This window comes from Notamacropus eugenii, chromosome 2, assembly GCF_028372415.1.
Source record: "Notamacropus eugenii isolate mMacEug1 chromosome 2, mMacEug1.pri_v2, whole genome shotgun sequence".
Lineage (NCBI taxonomy): Eukaryota > Metazoa > Chordata > Mammalia > Diprotodontia > Macropodidae > Notamacropus > Notamacropus eugenii.
In genome coordinates, this window is record NC_092873.1 from 423,511,168 (window position 1) to 423,534,479 (window position 23,312).

General features: G+C 38.5%; 1 protein-coding gene and 1 long non-coding RNA gene across 8 annotated transcripts in view; one reads left to right on the forward strand and one right to left on the reverse strand.

Annotated features, from left to right (window-relative positions):
• Positions 1–23,312, forward strand: part of PTPN14 (protein tyrosine phosphatase non-receptor type 14) — a 251,790-nt gene that overhangs the window by 193,408 nt on the left and 35,070 nt on the right. For all 7 annotated transcript variants that reach the window (XM_072647849.1, XM_072647846.1, XM_072647852.1 and 4 more), the window contains 6 exons: positions 1,954–2,041; positions 2,924–3,006; positions 6,242–6,299; positions 9,618–9,696; positions 12,407–13,896; positions 18,924–19,067. In XM_072647849.1, the coding sequence (XP_072503950.1) occupies positions 1,954–2,041; positions 2,924–3,006; positions 6,242–6,299; positions 9,618–9,696; positions 12,407–13,896; positions 18,924–19,067 (1,942 nt within the window). The remainder of the gene's footprint in view (positions 1–1,953; positions 2,042–2,923; positions 3,007–6,241; positions 6,300–9,617; positions 9,697–12,406; positions 13,897–18,923; positions 19,068–23,312) is intronic.
• LOC140529301 (uncharacterized) lies at positions 14,346–18,741 on the reverse strand. Its single transcript, XR_011975491.1, has 3 exons — positions 18,649–18,741; positions 17,448–17,497; positions 14,346–15,626 (listed from the first exon to the last, which is right to left on the reverse strand). It is a non-coding gene; the product is annotated as an uncharacterized lncRNA (long non-coding RNA).

The following is a 23,312-nucleotide window of genomic DNA, read 5'->3' on the forward strand; positions in this document are numbered from 1 at the left end:
TTTTTTTTTTTAATTTGCTTTAACTTAAGCCTTAATATCAAGTCAGGTCTATGGAATATGTATATAGAATCTACACATCTGTGAAGGGACTTTGATTTTGTCTTTGTATGTGCAGTCTGGCCACAGAGTAGGCACTTAAATTCTTATTAATAGATAGATTAGACTGGAAGAAAGAAGTGTGACTCAGCAACAACTGGGTCATCCTCTCAAACGGGCTTATGGCACTAGGCCACACTGTCCTTCTTTCCCTGAAATGCCCCAGCATTCAGAGAGTGTCACACAGAGGAGAAGCTGTGGTTGTGGTAGCTTATAGGCATTCCCCGCCTTGCTGAAAAGGTGGTTGGGCTGTGGGAAGAAGGGAGAGGTGGAAGTTGCTTTCCCCTGTGACCAAGTCAGGCCACAGTCAACTGGCTAGTGACCCATGTATTATAGGTTACTTATACTAAGAGAAAAGCGCCATCGCTCACTTTGCCAACAGGTGCTGTGATAGTAGATAGAGTCAGGATATACCTGAGTTCAAATCTAGCCTCAGCTACTTACTAGCTATGTGACCCTGGGCAGGTCACGTAACCTTTGTCTGCTTCAATTTCCATTGTAAACTGGGGTCAATAATGGCACCTACTTCCTAGGGTTGTTGTGGAGATAAAATGAGATAATATTTATAAAGTACTTTGAAACTGTAAGGTTCTATTGAAACACTAATTTATCATTCTCCCTCTTATCCAAAACTATTTGGGTCATCATGGGGAAGCCACTGAACCCTGCTAGGTCTCTGTTTCCTCATCTGTAAACTGAGGGGTTTAGACTAGATGGATTCTAAGATCTCTTCTAGTTTTACATATATTAGCTTTTCCAATGATTTTTTAAGGTTAGTCACAGGAGTCATAAACTCCAGTAAACTTTTGGGTAACATAGAACTAAGAATTTCTTGCCATGTGTAGTAAATGTGTATTTATTTAGCATCCCAAAAGTGGGATCTTTGAGATCATGTAATCTAACCTTCTCATCTAATTTATATATTCTGCTTTAAGGCAGCCACCATTTTCCATTTCTTTTTTAGTAGCATAAAATATGTTTCTTTAAAAAAAAAATCAATGCTTTTTCCTTTTGCATCGCATCCATTTCCAATATACCCCTCTCCTCCTTCTACCCAGCAAGGCTTTCCTTGATTTGTTATTATTGTGTCACTTTAGTTGTGTCCCACCCTTTCTGACCCCATTTGGAGTTTTCTTGGCAAAGATACTGGAGTCATTTGCCGTTTCCTTCTCCTGCTTATTTTACAGATGAGGGAACTGAGGCAAACAGGGTTAAGTGACTTTCCCAGGGTCATACAGCTAGTCAGCGTTTGAGGCCAGAATGGAACTCATGTGTCTTGATGATTGAAAGCCTAGTGCTCTAGCTACTGCGCCACCTAGCTGCCATGCCTGATTACAAAGATTAAAAACAAAAAACGCAAAAAACCCTCAGCCAGCACACTGCCCACATTTAAGAGAATATGCGGCATTAACAGCAATGCCTTTTCTACCACAGTAGAGTTTTTCTCATCTCTTCTCTGAGGTCAAGCTTGGCCATTATAATAATTATACAATGTTCAGTTTAAAATATATATTTTCTAAAATGAAACTCTGTATGACCAGCCTAGGTGATATAGTAGGTAGAATGCTAAATTTGGAATCAGGAAGCCCTGAATTCATATCCCGCCTTACTAGCTTACACACTTACTAGCTGTGTGACCCTGAGCATGTCATTTAGTTTCTCTCGTGTCTCAGTTTCCTCTTCTGCAAAATCAGGATGATATTTTGCATTTAACCCTCAGGTTTAATGTGAGGATTAAATGAGATAATGTGTGTAAAGAACTTGGCAAACTTTAAGTACCGTATACATGCTATTATTATTTTCCGATGCTACCTAGAAGCCTCTCTAGTCAAACTCAGTGACGTCTTTTTCGTTCAGGTGGAATGATATTGGCAACATCACCCATAACAAGTCTACCATCCTACTGGAGCTTATCAACAAGGAAGAGACGGCCCTCTTTCACACAGTAAGCCACTCACACGGTGCTGCTCTTTAAAGACAGATAGAGTAGACTAAAACTCTTGCTTTCAGTAGAGTGGAGCTTCCTAGGGCATGCTCTGTTTTGTGTCCTTATGCCTAGCACAGTTGCTTCATAGCGTTCTATAACAGATGTATAGTAAATCAAATTCAATTATCATTTGAATTCCACCCTCAATAGATTCTCTTGTCATAAGCCAATAAGCATTCAGAAAGACATTGTAGAAACGATGGGATGTGCCCGCCTTGTCTACAGATCTTGCCTTCCCGTTGTATTGTCACCAAAGCTTAGGCTTAGTAGCTGTAAAACCACATTCTAGGTACTATAACTGACTTGTAAACTCCTGGTTAGGATTCCTGAACTCTCCTTCTTTGTAATGGATCATGTTCTCTGCTGTGCCACATTCTGTTGTACTCATCCTCCTCCAGTTACAGGCTTCATCAGGTCATCCCCCGGTTAGGTTACACCATATTTGCTTTCCCTAGCTGACCTGAGCTAGAATGGATTTTTTTTTCATTGTGCCCCAGAGGCTAATCTGAAATAAGCAGGTTAACTTATCCTCCATGGAGTTCCTGGTTTAGGTCTTGGACTTTACCTGCCTCACTTTTCTGCCTTAAATTTCATGATGACGTGTTTGTACTGTGGGTTTACATCCTTAGTTTTGAAGCAATCCCATGGAAGCATGTGAACCTAGTAGTAACAGTTCCTTTAGCAACCACTATACTTCTCATGGTAGGATTTTTTGGTTAAAGGAGAGGGAGGAGATATGTGTGCCATAAGTAGTTTAGAAGGTCGCCAGAGTGAAATGTGTATGTGTAGTAAAATGTTTATCTTTCTCGTTCTGTGTTCTGTTGTTTTTTTTTTTTAAAGGATGATATTGAAAATGCCAAATATATTTCTCGGCTCTTTGCTACAAGGCACAAGTTTTACAAGCAGAACAAAATCTGCACTGAGTAAGTAAATATCTCTCCTTGTCTCCCTTAAGCCTTTAGTTTAATTGGGCTTCTTCCTTTGTTTTGATTTGTTTTTAGTGATCTCCCTCTATTACACATCCCTCTTTGCACTATTCCCTCCTATCATCTCCATACTTTGCCTGAAGTCAAAAGAGCAGGCCAACACCAGGCAGTTGAGAACTTTCAGGGTCAATTCTTGTCTAATCTACATGAGATTATATGAGTGGAAAAAATTCATTTTATGAACCTAACTGCTTACTTACACTGTTGTGAGTGCGTTAGCCTTTTACACCCTCTTGTTTTAGGTGTGTGCATTCTATGACTTCCAGCCTCCCTGACTACTATCCACACCCCACACATCCCCCACTGACAAACTTCCTGATTTTTGGAATGGTTGAGTTGTTCAGAATTTCCTAGGGTGCCTCACAGTGTCAAGCATGGAGTGTATTCAGAAGTGTGTGTGAAGTGAGGAGCCAACTTGAAAGAAAAGAAGCCCCTGTCATCTTCATCACAGTTTCACTTACACAGTTGGCTAGCCCCTGCGTGTGCCTCTGGGTCATGTCATCTGACTGAAAATGAGAGGTCTGGGTAATTAGAGGAAAGCTTGCAAGACTCTAATAGATGGCACAAATTCATATTTTTAATTTTTTTTTCCTTTTTGGAAATAAGGATAGTAATGGAGAGTCTGATAAGGGAACTTCAGGATGACCTGACCTTGGGAACAGCATGCTGGGGGCTCATACTGTCATTACCCTGACTATGGTTGTCTTAAAAAGAAGTTTGTCAGCAGGAAGCAGGCAGCAATTTGGGAACCTAGAAATATGGGGCATCTAATTTTGTATCCTAAAGCTTTAGGAAAGTAAATGCAGAATGAACAATTGCCTTCATACTCCCCCAGTGGACACAATCAAGGGTCTGGAAAATGTTGGCCCTGAGCAATCCCTGCTGAGGAGTCTCTGTTGCTTTTGTAACTGTATCTTTAGGTCGGGGCAAAGTTTTTTTCCCTCCACGCATTAAAGGCCATTCATTTGTTTCATTCCAGCTATCACAAGTCACTGCCTTTCTTAAAGTTGGTCACCTTCCAGTGCTAGCTAACCAGGGATCATAGATATGCATGAATATCCTCAAAAATACATATGCATCCATATATTTGCATGTATATGTATTGTAGACATATACACATGCATGTCATAATATCCACGTGCATATATATTGGACACACTGAAACTTCATTTTATCATGGTGATGTCATTTTAGTCCTCTTTGAAAATGAAGGACAACAACCAACCAACCATATGTATATACATGTATACATATATACTCACATATATGCATATATACTCTCACACACATATATGTACTCATACTCACATGTATGTGTGGGGCATGTGTGTATGTACACATACATATGTACATACACACACACTGGTGTGTATTTGTTCTAGTGTTTAGTGTATAATGAAGCTTACCAATAGAAATTGGAGGAGCGGCAGATTAGAGAGGCAAATTAAGTGGGGGATAAGGAATTTCATAGCTGTCATTTGAAACAAACACACAACCTAGAGGACGTTCTTTGCCCACCCCCGATCTCTCAGTATATGGTTATCTCTTTGAAATGTTTTCCATTTATATTTGTATCTGAACCTATATACTTGTTTAATTAATTCATTAAATTGCTCCTTGAAGTTAATAAGAGCTCTGCTCATGACCTGATATGAGCTGATATGAACCAAGAAAACCTTTCGTAAGCTGGTTCTCTTACCATATTAACTCAGCCGTTTTCTCAGACTTTGCCTTAAAAGTGATATTGTCACCATTTGTTTTTTTCTGTGGCTTTTTCCTCAAATGGAAAGTTCAGCATAATTCACCATCAGTTAAAAAATAATTAAAACTGATTTTAAAATTAACTTACATTTATTTAAAAACTGATGAAAAGAAATTCTGATTTTCTTATCTACACATAAATACCTCCATTTCTAAATTTAAAACTTAAGATCATACATTTAGAGCTGAAAGGGACCTTAGAGGTCATCTAGTCTAGTCCTCCCATTTTATAGATAAAGAAATGGGAGGCTAGAAAAGCTCAGTGACTTGTCCAAAATCACACAGGTTGTTAGAGGCAGTGCTGAGATTTGAACTCAGGTCAATAACTGCAGATCCAGTGGAGGTGGGACAGAGTACTAAACCTGGAGTTCAAATGTAGCTTCCAACACTTAGCTAACTGTGTGACTGTGGGCAAGTCACTAAAACACACACACACAGACACATAAAAAACACTGCCTGCCTCAGTTTCCCTATCTGTAAAATAGGGATAATAGCACCTGAGGTTGTGAGGATAAAATGAAATATTGTTGTAAATTTGTTTTTATTTGTAAGTTTATAAATTGTGTGTTTGTACAGAACTATGTAAACCTGAAAGTACTATATAAATGCTAGCTGTAATAACTATTATTAGCTATTATTTTTCTATTATACCATTTTGCCTCATTGTAGGGCTTGTTTCTTTAACAACTTTTCTTCTCCACCCGTTACCTTACTGTACTATTTCCACCTGTGTCTGGTTATTCCAGCCTCCTCTCTGGCTGCTCAGTTCTTCTCTTGACCCATAAGCCTTGCAACACATGAGGCTTGTCTTAATAGTTTAGCTCCATAATACTTTTAAGGTTTTCTGTTTGCCTACATAAGCTTCCTAGACCATTCTTCAGCCATCCACCCATTGCCCAGCCCTGCACGAAGCAATTCCTTCAGCTACTAAGAATGCACTCAAAGCTGAGGTTTTGCTTACATGGCCAACTTTCTGAGCTGATTTGCATTCTTAGGTCTGACCTGTGTGAAACTCCATCAACCACTTGCTTCTATAGAAGCTAGCACTTGCTTTAAGGTACCTAGCTTTTTTGTTTCTCAAGAACTTTCTATTTTTCCTACCACCTTTTCATTTATAAATGCAAGATTATTGTGTTTATCTCTATTATGTTGGGCCTTTTGGTGGAAAGGACAATCTGAGTGTAGCAATGCCAGTAAGAAAAATTATTTCAGTATTAAATTATGTTTTTGTGTAGTAATAAAGATTCTAAGTTACTTTCATCTATTTGAACTTTCATTTGACAAAGGAGTTGATGTTTATTTCAGAATTTCTTATTTCCATCTAAGTATTTTTTTTTTTTACAAATGAGACTTGCTCTTCAAACTTGGTATCTAATGTGAGGCTGCATTCATCTTTCCATCATTCGTACAGACAGTCAAGTTCTCCTCCTCCCATCAGACGACAACCCACCTGGAGCCGGTCATCCCTGGTATGTAGAATGTTGTCATTATCAAGTCATCTCACTGATGGAGTTGGAAATTGAATTTGGTCTGGACCTCATTAGTGATGGTCTCGTTAGTTTGGGGAACTCCCACTGAGGAAACTCTGTCAGTTCAAATTAGCAACTATTTACAATTTTCCACAAAGCCCGCAGATGCTCAGTATATGGTATGACATGGTCTAGCCTTTCTTTATCTTTTTTTTTTTTAAAGAAGACAATTGTCCATTTTGTCACAATGTGCCAGAGATCCATGTCTGTCATTTCCTGTTAAATCTAGATCAGGGTTCTCTTTCTTCAAGAAATTCAATTAATCCCATTCCAAAATGAATATTCTATACTCCTTCAGCACACATATATGGTTTATGCTGCATTTCCATGCTCTTAATTTGCATTGCTTTAACATTCTTCTGTTGTTTTATAGATACGGACCGTGTCCCCTCACTAGGTTCTACAAAAACTGGGAGCATTTTTTTTTTAATATTTCCATCTCCTCACTGTAGGCTTAGTATGCAATTGAATAAATGTTTTTTGAATGAATAAATAAATGAATTAAAGGATGTTAGATGGTTAATTGGAGTAATAGATATAAAACAGAATGATATATGTTTCCCTATGGATAGAAGACTGGTTTTTGAATAAAATATTTATTGTGTTTTCCCCTAATCCCAAGCTACTTTATGCTACTTTTACCTCCATTTACCTTTGTTATTTTTAAACTGTTCCCTTTGACACTAGGATGAAGGAATACCATTCTGACTGCAGTAGATACATCCTACTCTACGTTGTATTTTATGAAACTATAAATTCTCACAAAAACCAAAACATCTAGCTAGTACAGCCTTAGATCTGGCCATACCAGTATTTTCCGGATAGAAAATACTAGAAAACAGTGGTAAGGTTTGTTTCGATCTGCCATTTGATTTTTTTTTTTTTTAGCGTTGACAATCTTGTTTGTTTTAGGTCAAGGTTGTATTTTTATAAGTTTTCATTGCCCTCCCCCCCATATATGGTATACTGTAAATTAAATTTGATATTTTTTCACAATCCATGCATATTCATCAACACATTATTAGCAAAACAGTTTGCTTATAGAAATTACATTGTTAGAAATTTGTGTTCTTTTGGCATTGTGAAGGATATTTCTTGTTTTAGTAATTGCCTAGTATCCGAAGGAACAAAGTGTTCTGATAGGCATTGTTTTAAATAATGTAGATGTTGTCCCCAACCTTTGTTGTTACTTGTGACCTGCTCTTCATGACATGACCCCTTTTGGGGTTTTCTTGGTGGAGATACTGGAGTGGTTTCCCATTTTCTTCTCCAGCTCATTTCACAGATGAGGAGCATGAGGCAAACAGGGTCAAGTGACTTGACCAGGGTCACACAGCTAGCAAGTGTCTGAGGCCAGATTTAAACTCATGAAGATCAATTTTCCTGACTCCAGACCCAGTGCTCTATCCACTGTGCTACCCAGCTGCCCTGCCCTACCCTTTAGCAACTAAAAAACCTGGAGTATCAATTTAAATTTGTCACCTGGGCTGCCATTAGATATATAATGTTGTACTGTTTCTTTTTAATCTCCTTTGTTATTGTTTTCCCTTTTCCTTTCATTAAAATCTCAGCATTTGAAGCAGTGAGATCATTTCCCAACGAAGGTTCATGAAGCATGATGGGAGACCAAGCAACTATTCTATCTCTTTATCTGATCCTATATTTAGATTTATTTATAAAAAAGTTAAGGACCTTCCTATTTGATCCTGATAACCTAAGCCTGTAAGGAAACATGATTCACAGCTTCCCCTTTCTCATGTCAGTTAACTTGTAACCTTTCACTGATAGAAATGAAAGCAAGACCAAGTTCATTTCCCTCTGCTGTCTGTTATCGTTAACTAGGGTTTCTGATTTCTCACTTTAGATCATAAGATCATTGGATTTAGAGCTGGGGCGACCTAAGAGATCATCTAGCCCTAAATTTATTTACCCATGATCACACAGCCAGAGCTGGGCTATGAATCTAGGTCCTCTAACTGTAAAGCTACAATCTTTCCACTTTACCATGATTATCTCTCAGAGTACTATGTAAGATGAAGGCAAGACTCATACGTGTGTGTGTGTTCACATATACATATACACATATAAAGTAACTTGCCAAAAAACACATATGTAGCAAAGAGCAGACCCAAGGTTCAGATTGAAGTCCTATGATTCTAATTCCTGGTCTTTTCACCTATGGCTTATACTCATTCTGGCCCAGTACAGACCCCTCTCACTATTTGAAAACCAGACACATCACATACTCTACCATCATAGAAACAAGTTAAAAGTTGAATGACTCTTTCTAAAGATGCAGAAAAATGCTTTTTGAGGTTTCAGTTCCCAAAACAGTCAGTGATATTTATGAATGAGTATAGTACTGCTAACAGTTTTTCTTTGCTGCTCTTACCTCCTTCCTTGCCCAAAAGGAAGTTTTAACTTTCTTTCTTTTTTGCCTTTCCTCTTCTTTCTTTCCTGTTTTTCTTGCCTTCACTTTCTTCTTTGTTTCTTCATTGAATGTTCCCCATTTCATTCCTTTTGCTTTTTAAAAACAAAAGAAGCAAGTAAATAGTAAACAGTTCCTATTTTCAGTTTTCAGTGCTGGGCATGGATGGCTCCAGCGTAAGGTGGTGTTTCTTGATTTTGTTTTTTTAGCTTTCCTAGTTGCTGCTGCTCTCTAAAGGCAATCACCATTTTAATAATGCCAGTAAAACTCCTGTTTAAAATAATTTTATAGAGAGTTATAGGTTTTTTTCTAAGAACAAAAAAGATCTTAGAGATCATTTAACCTAGCATTTTAACTTTACAGATAAAAAGGACCTACAGATAGGACCCCAAGAGTTGGAAAGCAGAATAAATTTCTACATATATTTATACACACACACACACACACACACACACACACACACACACACACACACACACACACACACACACACCCCCTCATTATGGACTTTTAGTCCTTCACCTCTGTGTCTGAAAGTCTCATCGTCTGCTGTTGACCAAAGCTAGTATTACTTTTTATTACACAAGCACTTTTATTCTTTTTTTTCCCAGTCCACTGAATAGGAGAGGAATGGATGCTCTGATAACAGCAGTAGGGTCAAAGGGCAAAGGCAAAAAAAGAGCAAACAGTAGTGGCCAAGGGCCAAAGATTCATTTATGAACCCTGGATGATGGAATCGACCATCTATCTTAACTTTCTCTTCTAAAATAGATAATTTTCATTTCATTTTCATGAGATTTTTCCTATGTTTTATATGTTCTTTGTTTCAGCCGAGACAACAGCCATATATCTTGCCACCTATGCATGTCCAATGCGGAGAACACTACACTGAAACTCACACTTCACAAGGTATTTCTGGCTCATGAATTTGTAATTTAAAAGGAAAAAAATACAAGAAATCATAGAACATAATAAGAAAAAAAGGTATTAATATATTTGCTTTCACTTTGCCTTATTAAGTGGAAGGATCAGGAGAAATTGTGTTGCTTTGGAAAGAGTGCTGGATTTAGAGTATAAAGACTTGGATTCATGTCCTAGCTCTTGTACTTACCTTTATGACTCTAGAAAAGCCATTTAACTCTCAGTTTCCTCATCTATAAAATGAGAAGATTGGATTAGATGGCTTCTGAAGTCTCTTCCATCTTGAAATCTCTATTCATATGATCTGTGATTTTATTAGTGTGTGAGAATTTCCACTAAAAGAACTCCTTCTACCTCTGCAGATTGCAAGCTCTTTGTGAATTCTTAGATAAGTCCTAGGGATCTAAAAGTGACACATAAGTGAAACCTCAGTTTCCTAGGGTCAACTCAGCTTGTCATTGTCAGGCATGGAATTTGTACCTAGGTCTTCCTAATGTCAGGAGCCGCATTCTATCCTCCAAGCCATATTGCCTAGATTATAGATGCTCAGTCTGTATTATTCAGAATTGTAGGAGTTTATTGGTTCATAAAGTTAGACTTTAGAGGTCACTAATCCATCCCCCTTCCCCCACCTATTTTATAGATGAGGAAGGAACATGAGGTCTACAGCTTTCCTAAGATTACACAGATAATAAATAGCAGACTTTTTGATTTGTGAAAGAGATAGCATGTTGTTCAACAACAAACTCAAGGCAATGTTTCTCTTCCCCCCCGCCATATGTATGTGTATGTGTATGTGTATATATACATACATACTTACACCCCCAAAATAAGTAATTTAGATAATTTAGATCTGGCTGCCTAACTTTGAGAGTTTGTATACTGAAGAATAGGAATTCAAATCCTACTACTTAACTAAATATATACACACATATGTATATATGAAGAAATACTGCCTTGAGTTTGCTGTTGACCATTATCTAAGAATAAAATACAAAGCTGGGACAGGACATTATCAGAGAGCTACTTTTTAAAAAATTATAGTTTTTATTTCAATTGCCTTGCATAACCCCATACTCTTTTACCATGGAAATATATTGATCCTCTCAGAGTCTAATTTTTAGCTATTACTTTCCATCTTTTCTAGCACCAATCATTCCCCAGATGTAAGTTAATTCGTTTTGACTCCAGTTAATTCAGGGAAAACCAGTCACATGGTAAAGATACTACTAAACTATAAAACAGCCAAAAAGGATGAGGGATGGAAAAAAAGAGAGACCTAGATTACGGATTCAGTAGACAGTCAGCTTCTGGATAATCAATCACTGACTATATTAAAATACCTTTTGTAACCCAGATCCCCAAAACTCTGAAAGCTAATAATGTTCCAGACTTTTTAAAAGAGACTTGAAAAGCTGATTTTTTTTTTTTTGGAATTCCCAAAAGCTCGTTAAGATGCCTCACTGGAGTGGATCCTCCATCCAAGTACTCTCTCTGATTCTCTGATCTCCCAGCTTATCCATTCTGTTTCCTTTCCAACCATCTCTGATGAGCCCCACTATTTTCACAGATAATATGTGCAGTGATTTGGTCCATAATTGATTGTTTTCTGTTTCTTCATGCCACTTACTCGTGATATCTGGCATGGTGTCTGTAATTTAAAAATATGATTTTTTCTTGTCTCATATTTGAGTTTGCTTTTAAGTTTGTATCTTTGCTTGGATTCTTCTATAGTGTTGTTTCTGTCTTAAAGGGGAGGGGCCTAAGAAGGAATTTTAATTCCTATTTCTTAATATAGAACAGGGTGGGGAACCTGTGACCTTCTTGGTCCTTGGGTATGGCCTTTCAACTGAGTCCAAGTTTTACAGAGCAAATCTTTTTATTAAGGGTATTTGTTCTGTGAAGTTTGGATTCAGTCAAAGGTCTGCACTTCAGGACCCAGAAGGCCACATGTGGCCTTGAGGCCTCAGGTTCTCCACCCCTGGTATAGACTATCCAAGTTAGATAGCTATGTCTATTATCTAAATTACTTCATTATTTTTTCTATTATTTGATCCCCCTTCCATATTCCCTTGTATTCCAAGGATACTGCCCTTGTAGCTAGAAAAGATAGGCATCTCAGAGAAAACTCCAGCATGGGGCTTATCCAGAAGTTTTAGTTCTATAATGTTTTCCCAGCATAGAAACCTCAGCAGCCCATTGGCCAGCTCCACACAAGGCAAGTTCTTTAGCTACCAAGAGGCATGGGGAGTTGAGGTCTTGCTTCAGTGGTGAACTCTCTCAGCTGATTGTATTCTAGAAGTTCACCAAGGGACCCTGAGTCTGAGTTTCAGTATTTTTCCTTGATTGGGATCATATTTTGCTTTTCATTTAGAGTGTTTTATAATTTTTCTTCTGGTTGTTGATCTTTGCTAGGGTAATAGCAGTTTTATATGTGTGTATATATATATATATATATATATATATATATATATATATATATATATATATATATATATATATATATACAGAGAGATACATATATACCTATATACATATATCTCTATATATGTACATAGATATTTGGCATATAGGTTGGGATTTGGAGTTTTGTGTATTTATTTAATGATTTCCCTCTATCAGAACATGTCCAGGTGAATGAGAAGATATATATGATTAGTCTAGTAAATTCACATGTCTTATTTAACCTTTACTCTAGACAGCATTTTCCATGGGAATGAAGAAGGCTTCTACTGCAGATCCCAGACCAGCCTGGACCGGTGTGCAATGGATTTAAATTACTTAAATGGTACTGTTACAAATGGCAGTGTCTGTAGTGCCCATAGTGGGAATTCCCTTAATTGCTCCCAGAACTTCATCCAGGCTTCTCCCGTGTCATCGAATCTCAGCATCCCAGGGAGTGACATCATGCGAGCTGACTATATCCCTAGCCACCGACATAGTGCAATCATCGTCCCATCATACCGGCCAACTCCTGATTATGAAACAGTGATGCGGCAGATGAAGAGAGGTGTTATGCCCGTGGACAGCCAGAGCCAGTCTCTTAGGAATCTCAACATTGGCAACACTCATGCTTACAACCAGCCAGAGGATCTGGTTTATAGTCAACCTGAGATAAGGGAGAGACATCCTTATACTGTTCCTTATATGCCTCATGGAGGGTACACCAAACCTGTTGGCCGGGCTGACCAAATCAAACCAAGTAATAAGACTGTGCACAGTAAGAAGGTACCCAGTGCCATATCCCATACAGTGAGCACCCCAGAGCTGGCCAATATGCAACTACAAAATAACCACAGTTACAACACAGCTCATATGCTCAAGAACTATCTCTTCCGGCCACCACCCCCTTACCCCCGACCTCGCCCTGCCACCAGCACGCCAGATCTTGCCAGCCACCGACACAGATATGTAAGTGGTAGCAGCCCTGATCTAGTCACTCGGAAGGTCCAGTTGTCAGTGAAGACCTTCCAAGAGGATAGCTCCCCAGTGGTACACCAGTCACTCCAAGAGGTCAGTGAGCCCCTGACAGCCAACAAGCGTCATACCACTGTAAATAAGCGCCACAGCCTAGAAGTGATCAGCAACATGGTGCGTGGAATTGAAGCTATGGCCCTGAAGACACTCAACGCCCCGATACCTCGTCGTAATACCCTTCGTGAACAGGTGCAGCCGGAGGGAGTGTCAATGAGTCACGACATACAGGAGCAGCTCCCCCACTTCCATCACAAGAAGACCTCCTCTGATGCCACAATGCTAATTCATAGTAGTGAGAGTGAAGAGGAAGAGGAGACTCCTGAACCAGTTCCTCGTATCCCCCCACTCCGTGAGAATGTGAGGTACAGTGCCCAGTTGCAAGCTGCTTTGGCCCGTATCCCTAACAAACCACCCCCTGAGTATCCAGGACCAAGGAAGAGTATTAGTAATGGAGCCTTGAGGCAAGATCAAGTGAGCATGTCTGCAGTCATTGCAAGAACCAGGGTCATGAGACCAGGACCCACCAAAGCCATTAGTGTATCTCGACCTGACCAGCTCACAATCAATGGGTCCTCTCTCGGCCCATCAATCTCAGAACCTGACCTCACAAGTGTAAAGGAACGGGTCAAGAAAGAACCAGTGAAGGAGAGACCTGTTTCTGAAATGTTTTCTCTGGAAGACAGCATTATAGAGAGAGAAATGATGATCAGGGTAAGTAAGTAGCCTTCTTTTTCTGCCTGTGTTCTCCTGTTCTTCTCTTTGCCTTAGTGTGCCTCCCCATTTCTTTATATCTACACACACAATCTGAAAATACAGTTCCTCCAAAAACAGATAGAGAGAGAGAGAGAGCTCAGGAAATGCTTTAAGAAGTTTCTAGAAAAATTGGGGAAAAATTTAAAAAATGCAAAAATTATCCATTAAGGTCCACATTTCTGCAACTTTAGTCACTTTGTATACTTTTTCCTACAACCATGCATGTATTCCCTAAATCTATGATTTTTATAATGTGTTTTTGAGGGAGTTGGTGGGGTTACCTGGGTCAGTGTTTTGCCTACACTACCATTACACATCTTTTCTAAATAATATTTTAGAATGGAAATAATTTTTTCATATACATATACATATATATGCATATGTATGTATAAATGTGTGTGTGTGTATATATATGTATATGCATATATACATATATATATGTATATCCCAGCAGATGAATACATAAATTTCACCTTTCTTTGCTCATTGTCATATTTGAATGCATAGTACATCTGGCCTCATTTTAAATTGTTTTTGTATTCATATGAAAAACACCAGAGTACCATAATGCTGAGAAGAATAGCTAGAGTTTCCTGTAAGCAAAGTGAAGTGTCCTCTCATTTTAACAATTTAGTCTGTTTTGCTACTAATGGTATTTCATATCCATATGTGTGTACAAGCCATCTAGATACAATTTTATATTAGACATGAATAATATGGATTCCCTAATCGGTGGTCAGATGAGGCTTCGTGACCAGAAGTATTCAGAATGGTGAGGAGGGAGGTATATCTAGCCCAATGAGGTGGATACCTTTCTTCCTTATTTTGAAAATTGCTGATAATGAGGTTGTTGCTTTAAAAGATATCTGTAATCAAAATCAGTGTTGCATAGTATTCTAGGAAGTTTTTATTCTCTCTTTGAGAAACCAATTTATTTTTGACTAATAAAACTCGGATTGGTTTCAGCTTTTATTTTTAATATCACCATATCTGTACTATTGGATGGCATTGGGTCATTTGAGGAATTCTAAACACTGAAGTTTGTTCTAAGTTGCATTTTATGCAATTTCTTGCATTTATAAATCTGTTCCTCCAAGGTGAATGTTTTAGGAAACCCAAGCCCCAGGGTTTTAAAACGAAATAAGACAAAATGGATAAAAAACTAAACAAATCCCCAAATCCCAGGTTGTTACCACCTGATTAATAGAAACATTTTTGTTTTAGAAATCTTCTTATGCTCATGTTGGTTTAGCTATGGTTGCAGCAATACTCAAAAACTAACGCAGTTGTAATTCTTTGCCCTCACTCTCATTTTTCCATATCTGGAGGAAAATAGCAACTCTTTGATTTTAAAAGGAGCTGGAAAAGGAAATGGCAAACCACTTCAGTATCTCTGCCAAGAAAACTCCAAGTGGGGTCACTGAGAGTAAGATACAACTGAAATGACTTTCCAACAATAGTTCTAAGGCAATTGAAGTCATCTTTGCAAGACCAGCATGATTTCCCCTTATCTGTAGAACGTTTATTGCATTCTTGTCACACTTAGCAGTGCCCCATCTTAGATAGTCCCCAGTCACATTCCCACCCTTCTTCTGGCCATCATATTGTTAAGTTAAAGAAGTATATGCAAGCTAGCCTGCAATCTGGTTCAGGCAATACAGGAGGCTCCGCTCTATCCAACCTGAAACCTAAATAAAAAGGAGAACCAAAGTTTGTCAGATTTCTTTTAGCTCATTGCCTAATGAAAGGTAAAGTTTTCGTGTCAATTTCCATGGTTAGTTGCCCTCCAGGGGTTGGGAACCTATAGCCTCAAGGTTACATTTGACCTTCTAGGTCCTCAAGTGCAGCCCTTTGCCTTCAGGGCCACACTTGAGGACCTAGAGGGTCACATGTGGTCTTGAGGTCGCAGATTCCCCACCCCTGCTAGTTATTCAGTTAAGTTTTGATGAATACACTCATTTCCTATTTATTCCAGTGGAGATCATTTACACTCGCCATTCAGAAACTATAACTCATGGTAGTTGCTCTGACTGGTCTACAAGGCCAGTGAATTCGGATGATTACTATCATCCTGACCTTAGCCAACAGCCCTATATTTCAAGGAAATTCATGTTCTAGATTGTGGTACCAGGGGATGATGGAGAGAGCTTTTTGAGACCTTGCCTAGTTCTCTTTGCCCCTCCCACTTGACCTAAAAGTAGAGAAACAGTGAGTGAACTGTCCCCTGCTTTTTTTCATCCTCTGCTCCATGCTGTTCATGCAGATAGCAGAGAATCAATTGTGAGAATAAATACAGACTAAAACAATTATGTTAGGAACATCATATTTGTATGGGCCTGCTTTGCTTCATCCTTGAAATTATTTCATGATATCTCTCCCCAAGATCATTTCCTTTCTGTGATTCTGAAGTTAGATTAGAATACCTTCTTCCCTAAGCTGAAATAGCGTAAACTAGGGCAGGGACATTGTTGGCAAAGGTGCTAAGAAAACAAGGCTCAAGATGAACTCAGTTTTATTGAGGAATCTCACCAAGCTGATTCAGGTAGCGCCCTGACATCTCAGGGATTCCTCATGTCTCCTTGGACTTGTATAGCTGTACTTGGCCTGTTTGGCAGGGACACAGTCAGCCAGGATGTAACAGCTCACACATCTGCAGTGTTTTCAAGGTTTGTAAAGTATTTTTCTTTACAGTAACACTATGAGGTAGGTAATAGAAATTTGATGCCCATTTTAGAGATGAAGTGACTGAATTTCAAAAGAAGTGACTCACTCCTGTTTATACCTCTGTTAAGTGTCAGAGTCAGATTTGGAACCAGTCTTGGTGATTCCAAATCCAAGGTTCACAGTGTACTGTTGAAAAGTATTGAGTAAAAAAAAAAAAAAAAAAAAAAAAAAAAGAAAAGTATTGAGTATTATTGCATACTATTGAAATAGACAATTGAATATTATTGACAAAGACAATGGATCTGGTATGTTGTTGTTGTTTAGTCATTTTCCAGTTGTGTCCAACTCCTCATGTCCCCATTTGAGGTTTTCTTGGCAAAGATACTGGAGTGCTTTGCCATTTCCTTCTCCAACTCATCTTGAAACTTGAGGCAAACAGGGTTAAGTGACATAGCTGCTAAGTGTCTGAGGTCAGATTTGAACTCAGGAAAATGAGTCTTCTTGACTCCAGAACTGAAGCTCTATCTATTGCCCCATCTAACTGTCCATATTGGTGTACTTTTTGTAGTAGGACTAAAAATATTTTAAAACTTGGGGGAGAAGGGATTACAGAAGGTTAGAATTTGACCTATGATGAACTTGTAACGCTTCAAAAGGTGATTATCTACTTCATGGATTTTTAGACCCTATACTTAAACTTAACTTTACCCTTCTATGTCCTGCTTTTGGAAAAAAAGAATGCAAAGGGTACTAATCTTAGGTGCTTGGAGAAAGGCAACATGGTTTAGTGGAAAAAAACATTATTGAAAGTCAAAGAACTTGGATTGAAATCCCAGATTACTCACTGATGGAATGTTCTTGGGGAAATCATTTTGTCTCTATGGTCCTCAGAAATCTGTAAAAGGAGGGAGTTGGATTAGTTGGCTTTTGCAGACCCTTTTAGCTCTCAATTTGTGATCCTGTGATCAGTGAAGATACACCTTAGGTAGCTGAGTGGTGCAGTTGATAGAGCTCTGGACTTGGAGTCAGGAAGACTGGAATTCATGTTTGACCTTAGATACTTACTAACTGTGACCTTGGGCAAGTCACTTAAACTCTGTTGCTTCACTTTCCTTAACTGTAAAATGGTGATAATAATAACATCTACCTCTCAGGGGTGTAATAAAGATCAAATGAGAAAATATTTGTAAAGTACTTGGTACACAGCAAGAACTATATAAATGCTATTCATTGTTGCTGTTCGTGGCATGAACTGCTCATGCCATCCTTTATCCTACTAGATTATATCATAGGTGTCAGGACAGGAATTACTAGTACCTTCTGCCGAATTATGACTTTGGGGATTAATACCACCAACGTAATCAAAGCCAGTAGTTGCCATGAACCTTCTTTTGCATTTTGGTTCATCAAAAAATAACTTCTGGACTTAATTATAAAGCTATGCAGTCATGCTCACTGCTGCATATTCATATTTTTTCACTATATAGCACTTACACATACTTCCATCCTGTATCTTGCATCTTCCCTAATACCTTACACAATGCTTTGCACACAGTAAGAGCTTAACAGATTTTTGTCTGTGAATGAGAGTCATTTATTCAGCCCTTATGATTAGCATCACACCTTGGATCTCAGCCTTGTCTGTCTTCATCTCTCTTTTGAAATTATTTCAGAACCCCGAAACTATTTATATATGAAGGATCATTCCCTTCTGTGACTGGAGTTAGATTTGAGTACATTCATCACTAAGATAGAATATAATTTTAAATATAAGCTCCTTGAAATCAGGGACAATTCACTTTTTTTCCTTTATGTCCCCCTGGAACACAAAAGGAGCTTAGTAAATACTTATTGATTGAGAACACAAGAAACTCTTGCTTTCTATTATGTGGCCTAGAACTCACTTAGAATTGAGAACATTGTGGGTGGATGATTCAAATTATTGTCATTATTAAGTCAGATTATACATTACAATCTAATGGCCTCACCACATACTCCCTATCACTTGCTTAAAAAAAAATCTTATAGATACATAGAGGTCCTCACCCAGTTCTGTGAGCTCTCTGGTGGTTTATATTTGTTCCTCTTTAGGAGCTTTCCTTTCGAAAGTAAGAACTCAACACTCAGGTAGCAACAGGTCCCCTGGGGCAAAGAAGAAGAATGGGAAAGTTGTTTTTGAATTTACTCTGCTAATAGTGATCATCTACATTCCTTGGCTGGGGAGTTACAGATTTGGGGAGATTAAAATGCATTCCTGTATTCTACTTGTATTATAAACAATTACTCAGAGAGAATGAGAACATGCCTTTTCTTGCCAAAAGAATCTAGAGAAGCAGAAGGTGGCAGGCTTGGAGGCTCAGAAGAGGCCACTCATGTTGGCGGCATTGAATGGACTCTCAGTGGCCCGGGTACCAGGGCGTGAAGTCAGTCAAGATGATGCATCTCGAATGACAATGGATGACAGGGTAAGTGCTGGACTTGCTAAACATACGTTTCCTTTCAGCATGTCTTTTCACCATAATTTCCAAATTTTTAGAAAAAACTGCTTTCCATATTACTTTGTTCATCTTATCAGGCTTATGTATTTTTAATAATACACTAATTTGTTTACTTAAGAATGCAAGAATTTTGAAATTCTCATTCTCGTTCTCCATTTATTGCATTTAGTTGGTCCCTTAACATTGGCCCAGTTTCTTTTTTATATTTGTCAAGGGCAGGAAGTGCTACTTGACTGAAATGATCAGTTCCACTAACTGTATGACCTGGGAAATGAGTAGTTTGAACAAAGTGATTTCTCAAGTCTCTTCTATGATCAATGAAACTACCTAACATATATAAAAGTGTGGCTCATTTTAGGAAGCTTGCCATATAAAAATCCACATTTGCAGAAGAGATAACACAAAGAATTGACCATAGGATTTCCTTATTATATTCAAACTTCCCCTATTGCGTTTAAAGTATGAGTTGTTGTCCAGCCATTTGCTTTACCCATGTATGTGTGTTCATCCTTCGTTGTCGAAGAAGACCATGCCATCAGAGAAGTAATGACATGACTTGCACTTGACTTTGTTTTGAGTGAGGGAGGGCTGTGCAGGTCACCAGCCTCACTTCTCCTCCAGAGCCATCTGAATCCAGTGACCAGATATCCATCAGGATGACTGGAGATGACCCAGGATGAGGCAATTGGGGTTAAGTGACTTGCCCAAGGTCACACAGCTAGTGAGTGTCAAGTGTCTGAGGTGACATTTGAACTCAGGTCCTCCAGACTCCTGCACTGGTGCTGTACCCACTGCACCACCTAGCTGCTTCTGCTTTACCCATAATTCTTAAGAAAGCTTTCTGATGCAAAAAAAGATATTCTATTTAATATTATTAATCCTTCATTCTTGAAGAGGACCAATGACATCATGAGGATGATGTCTTGATTTGCCAGTGAATTGGATCTAAGTGAGGCAGAACTATGCAAAGTCATCAGCCTCACTTTCTCCTCCAGAGTCATCAAAATCCAGTGACAAGTGAAGACTACTGGCAATGGCCCAGGATACAACCTTGGCCTTTCTAAATTAAGGTCTTCCTCAGGCAAACCTACATACTCTAATGATAAACAGACACAAGTACAGATTCACCCTATCCCTGGTTATTACTCTCAGACTTCCTTGCCTGGAGCTCATTTATTTTATAGTGGAAAGGGTCCTGAACTTGAAAATTGAAGGACTTGAATTAAAGTCTCAGCTCTTTTACATATATCTATGAGGCCTTGGGCAAGCCCCTGTACCTCTTCTTTGTTCTGTTTCCTTAACTATAAAATAAAGGTGTTGGACTACATGACCTTTAAGGTTTCTTTTCGCTCTGGCTCTGTTGTCCTCAGGAAGTGGTAGAACCATGCTGGACAATTTAACATAGTGCTAACAGAGCTCAGGTTTTTAAAGCCTCATTGAGTTGTTCTCCAGTATTATTTTCGTATGATTAGTGGGTTGAACAACAAAAATGACTTTTAAGATACAAAGCTGTAAAACTTTCTTGAAATGTGTTCAGAAAGAAACAATTGTGGTGAGGATGAAAGGCTCCATGAGAAACATAATATATAATATAGAAACAGGCTCTTAGGCAGTGGTTACAGAGTGCTTAGTCTTCTAGGCTTAAGGATTATAGAGGGGAGGGAGCCCACGAGAAAATCTAGAAAAAACATCCTCACGCTACAGAACAGTCAGTTTGTTATTAAATATTTGTTAAGAGCTTAGTATTTAAGAAACACTAAGTGCTAGGAAAACAAAGAAAGGCAAAAACACGGTTCTTACCTTCAAGTAACTCATGTTCTAATGGGAGAAGCAATATTCAAATAACTACCCATGTATAAGATATTTAAGAGGGAAGGCCCTAGCAGTGGTGGGGTGGCAGGGAGGGAAAGACTGGGAAAAGCCTCCTGCTGAAGATTGGATCTGGCCTGAGTTGTGAAGGAAGGTAAGGAAGTTAGTAGTTAGAGGTAGGGAGGAAGAGCAGGATATGAATAAGGGCTGACAGCTGGTGGAAATGCATGGAGTCCAAAGAGGGAGTGTTGTACACAAGGAACAGCAAGAGCTTCAATGTATCTATATCGTAGCTGGACATGGAGTGGAATAAAGTATAAGAAAACTGACACAGTGAGAAGATTGTTAAGATATGATGGGCTTTAAAAGCCTAATAGAGAATTATCTATGTGATCTTGGAGGTAGCAGGAAACACTGGAGTTTTTTGAGTGCGTGTGTGTGTGTGTGTGTGTGTGTGTGTGTGTGTGTGTTTAGGGGGGAGAAGTGGGTGGGTGGAGAGGAAAGCAACATGAGATGGAGAAAGAAAGAGAGAGAGAGAGAAAAGAGAAGAGGAGAGGTGAGGCAGAGAAATAGACTGAGACAGTCGGGGAATAGAGGGCAACTTTTTTGAAATTGGTTCAGCTAGAAACAATTGTGGTAAGGATGAAAGGCTCCATGAGAAATGTAATGTATAATATAGAAATAGGCTTTCAGCCAATAGTTACAGAGTGCTTAGTCTGCCAGGATTTAGGATTATAGAGGGAATGGAAGCCAAGGGGGGCGGGCAGGAGAGAGAGAGAGAGAGAGAGAGAGAGAGACAGAGAGAGAGAGAGAGAGAGAGAGAGAGAGAGAGAGGGAGGGAGGGAGGGAGGGAGGGAGGGAGAGAGAGAGAGAGAGAGAGAGAGAGAGAGAGGGAGAGAGAGACAGACAGACAGACAGAGACAGAGACAGAGACAGAGAGAGAGAGAGGAGGAAGACATGGTCAGATGTACACTTTAGGAAGATCATGTAGGCAGCTCACTGGAGAATAGATTGGAATGGGATAAGGCTTGAGGTGAGGAGAGCAGTTAGAAAATATTACAATGGTACCAGATTTCAAACTGTATTACAAAATGGTAATCATCAAAACAATCTGATACTAGCTAAGAAATAAAGTGGTAGATAACTGGAATAGATTAGTTATATAATACACAGCAGTATATTGGTATGTAGTATATGAACATAATAATCTACTGTTTGATAAACCCAAAGATCCTAGCTTTGGGGGCAAGAACTCACTGTTTGACAAAAATTACTGGGATAACTGGAAAGCACTTTGGCAGAAACTAGATATAAACCAGCATCTAACACTCTATAACAAGATAAGGTTAAAATGGATACATGATTTGGAAATAAAAGATGATAACATAAGCAAATTAAGGAAACAGGGGAAATTTTACTTGTTAAATCTAGAAATCTAGATGAGAAAAAGAGGATCATAGAAAGTATAATGGATAATTTTGATTACATGAAATTAAAAAGGTTTTGCATAAACAATAAGTCAAAATGAGAAGGAAAGCAAGAAATGGGGGAAAAATTTTTACAGCAAGTCTCTTGGATAAAAGCTTCATCTATCAAGTATATAGGGAACTCAATCAAATTTATAAAAATAAGAACTTTTCCCCATTTGATAATTGGTCAGAGGGCATGAACAGGCAGTTTTCAGAAGAAGAAATCAAAACTATTAATAGTCATATTAAAAAATACTTTAAATCACTATTGATTAGAGAAATGCAAATTAAGACAACTCTGAGCTACCACCTCAGATCTATTAGACTGGTTAACAAAAGGAAAATGACAAATGCTGGAGGAGATACAGAAAAATTGGGGCACTAATGCATTGTTGATGGAGTTTTGAACTGGTTCAGCCATTCTGGAGAACAATTATGTATAAAGGGATATAAAATTGTGCATACCCCTTGACCCAGAAGTGCCACTACTAGGCCTATATCTCAGAAAGATCAAAGGAAAACTAAAGGGACCTATATGTAAAAAATATTTATTGCAGATCTTCTTGTGGTAGCAAAGAATTGTAAATTGAGGGGATGCCCATCATTTGGGGGATGGCTAAACAAGTTGTGGCATATGATTGTGATGGAATACTACCATGCTATATAAGAAATGACAGAGGGGATGATTTCAGAAAAACCTGGGAAGACCTATATGAATTGATGCAAAGTGAAGTGAGCAGAATCCAGAGAACATTGTACACAGTAACAGTGATCAACTGTGAAACACTTAGCTCCTCTGATCAATATAATGATCCAAGACAGTTCGGAAAGATTCATAATGAAAAATGCTATCTCCAAAGAGAGAGAGCTCTGAGTGCAAATTGAAGTATAATTTTCTCACTCACTTTATTTGTCTTGCTTTGTTTTTTGGTGC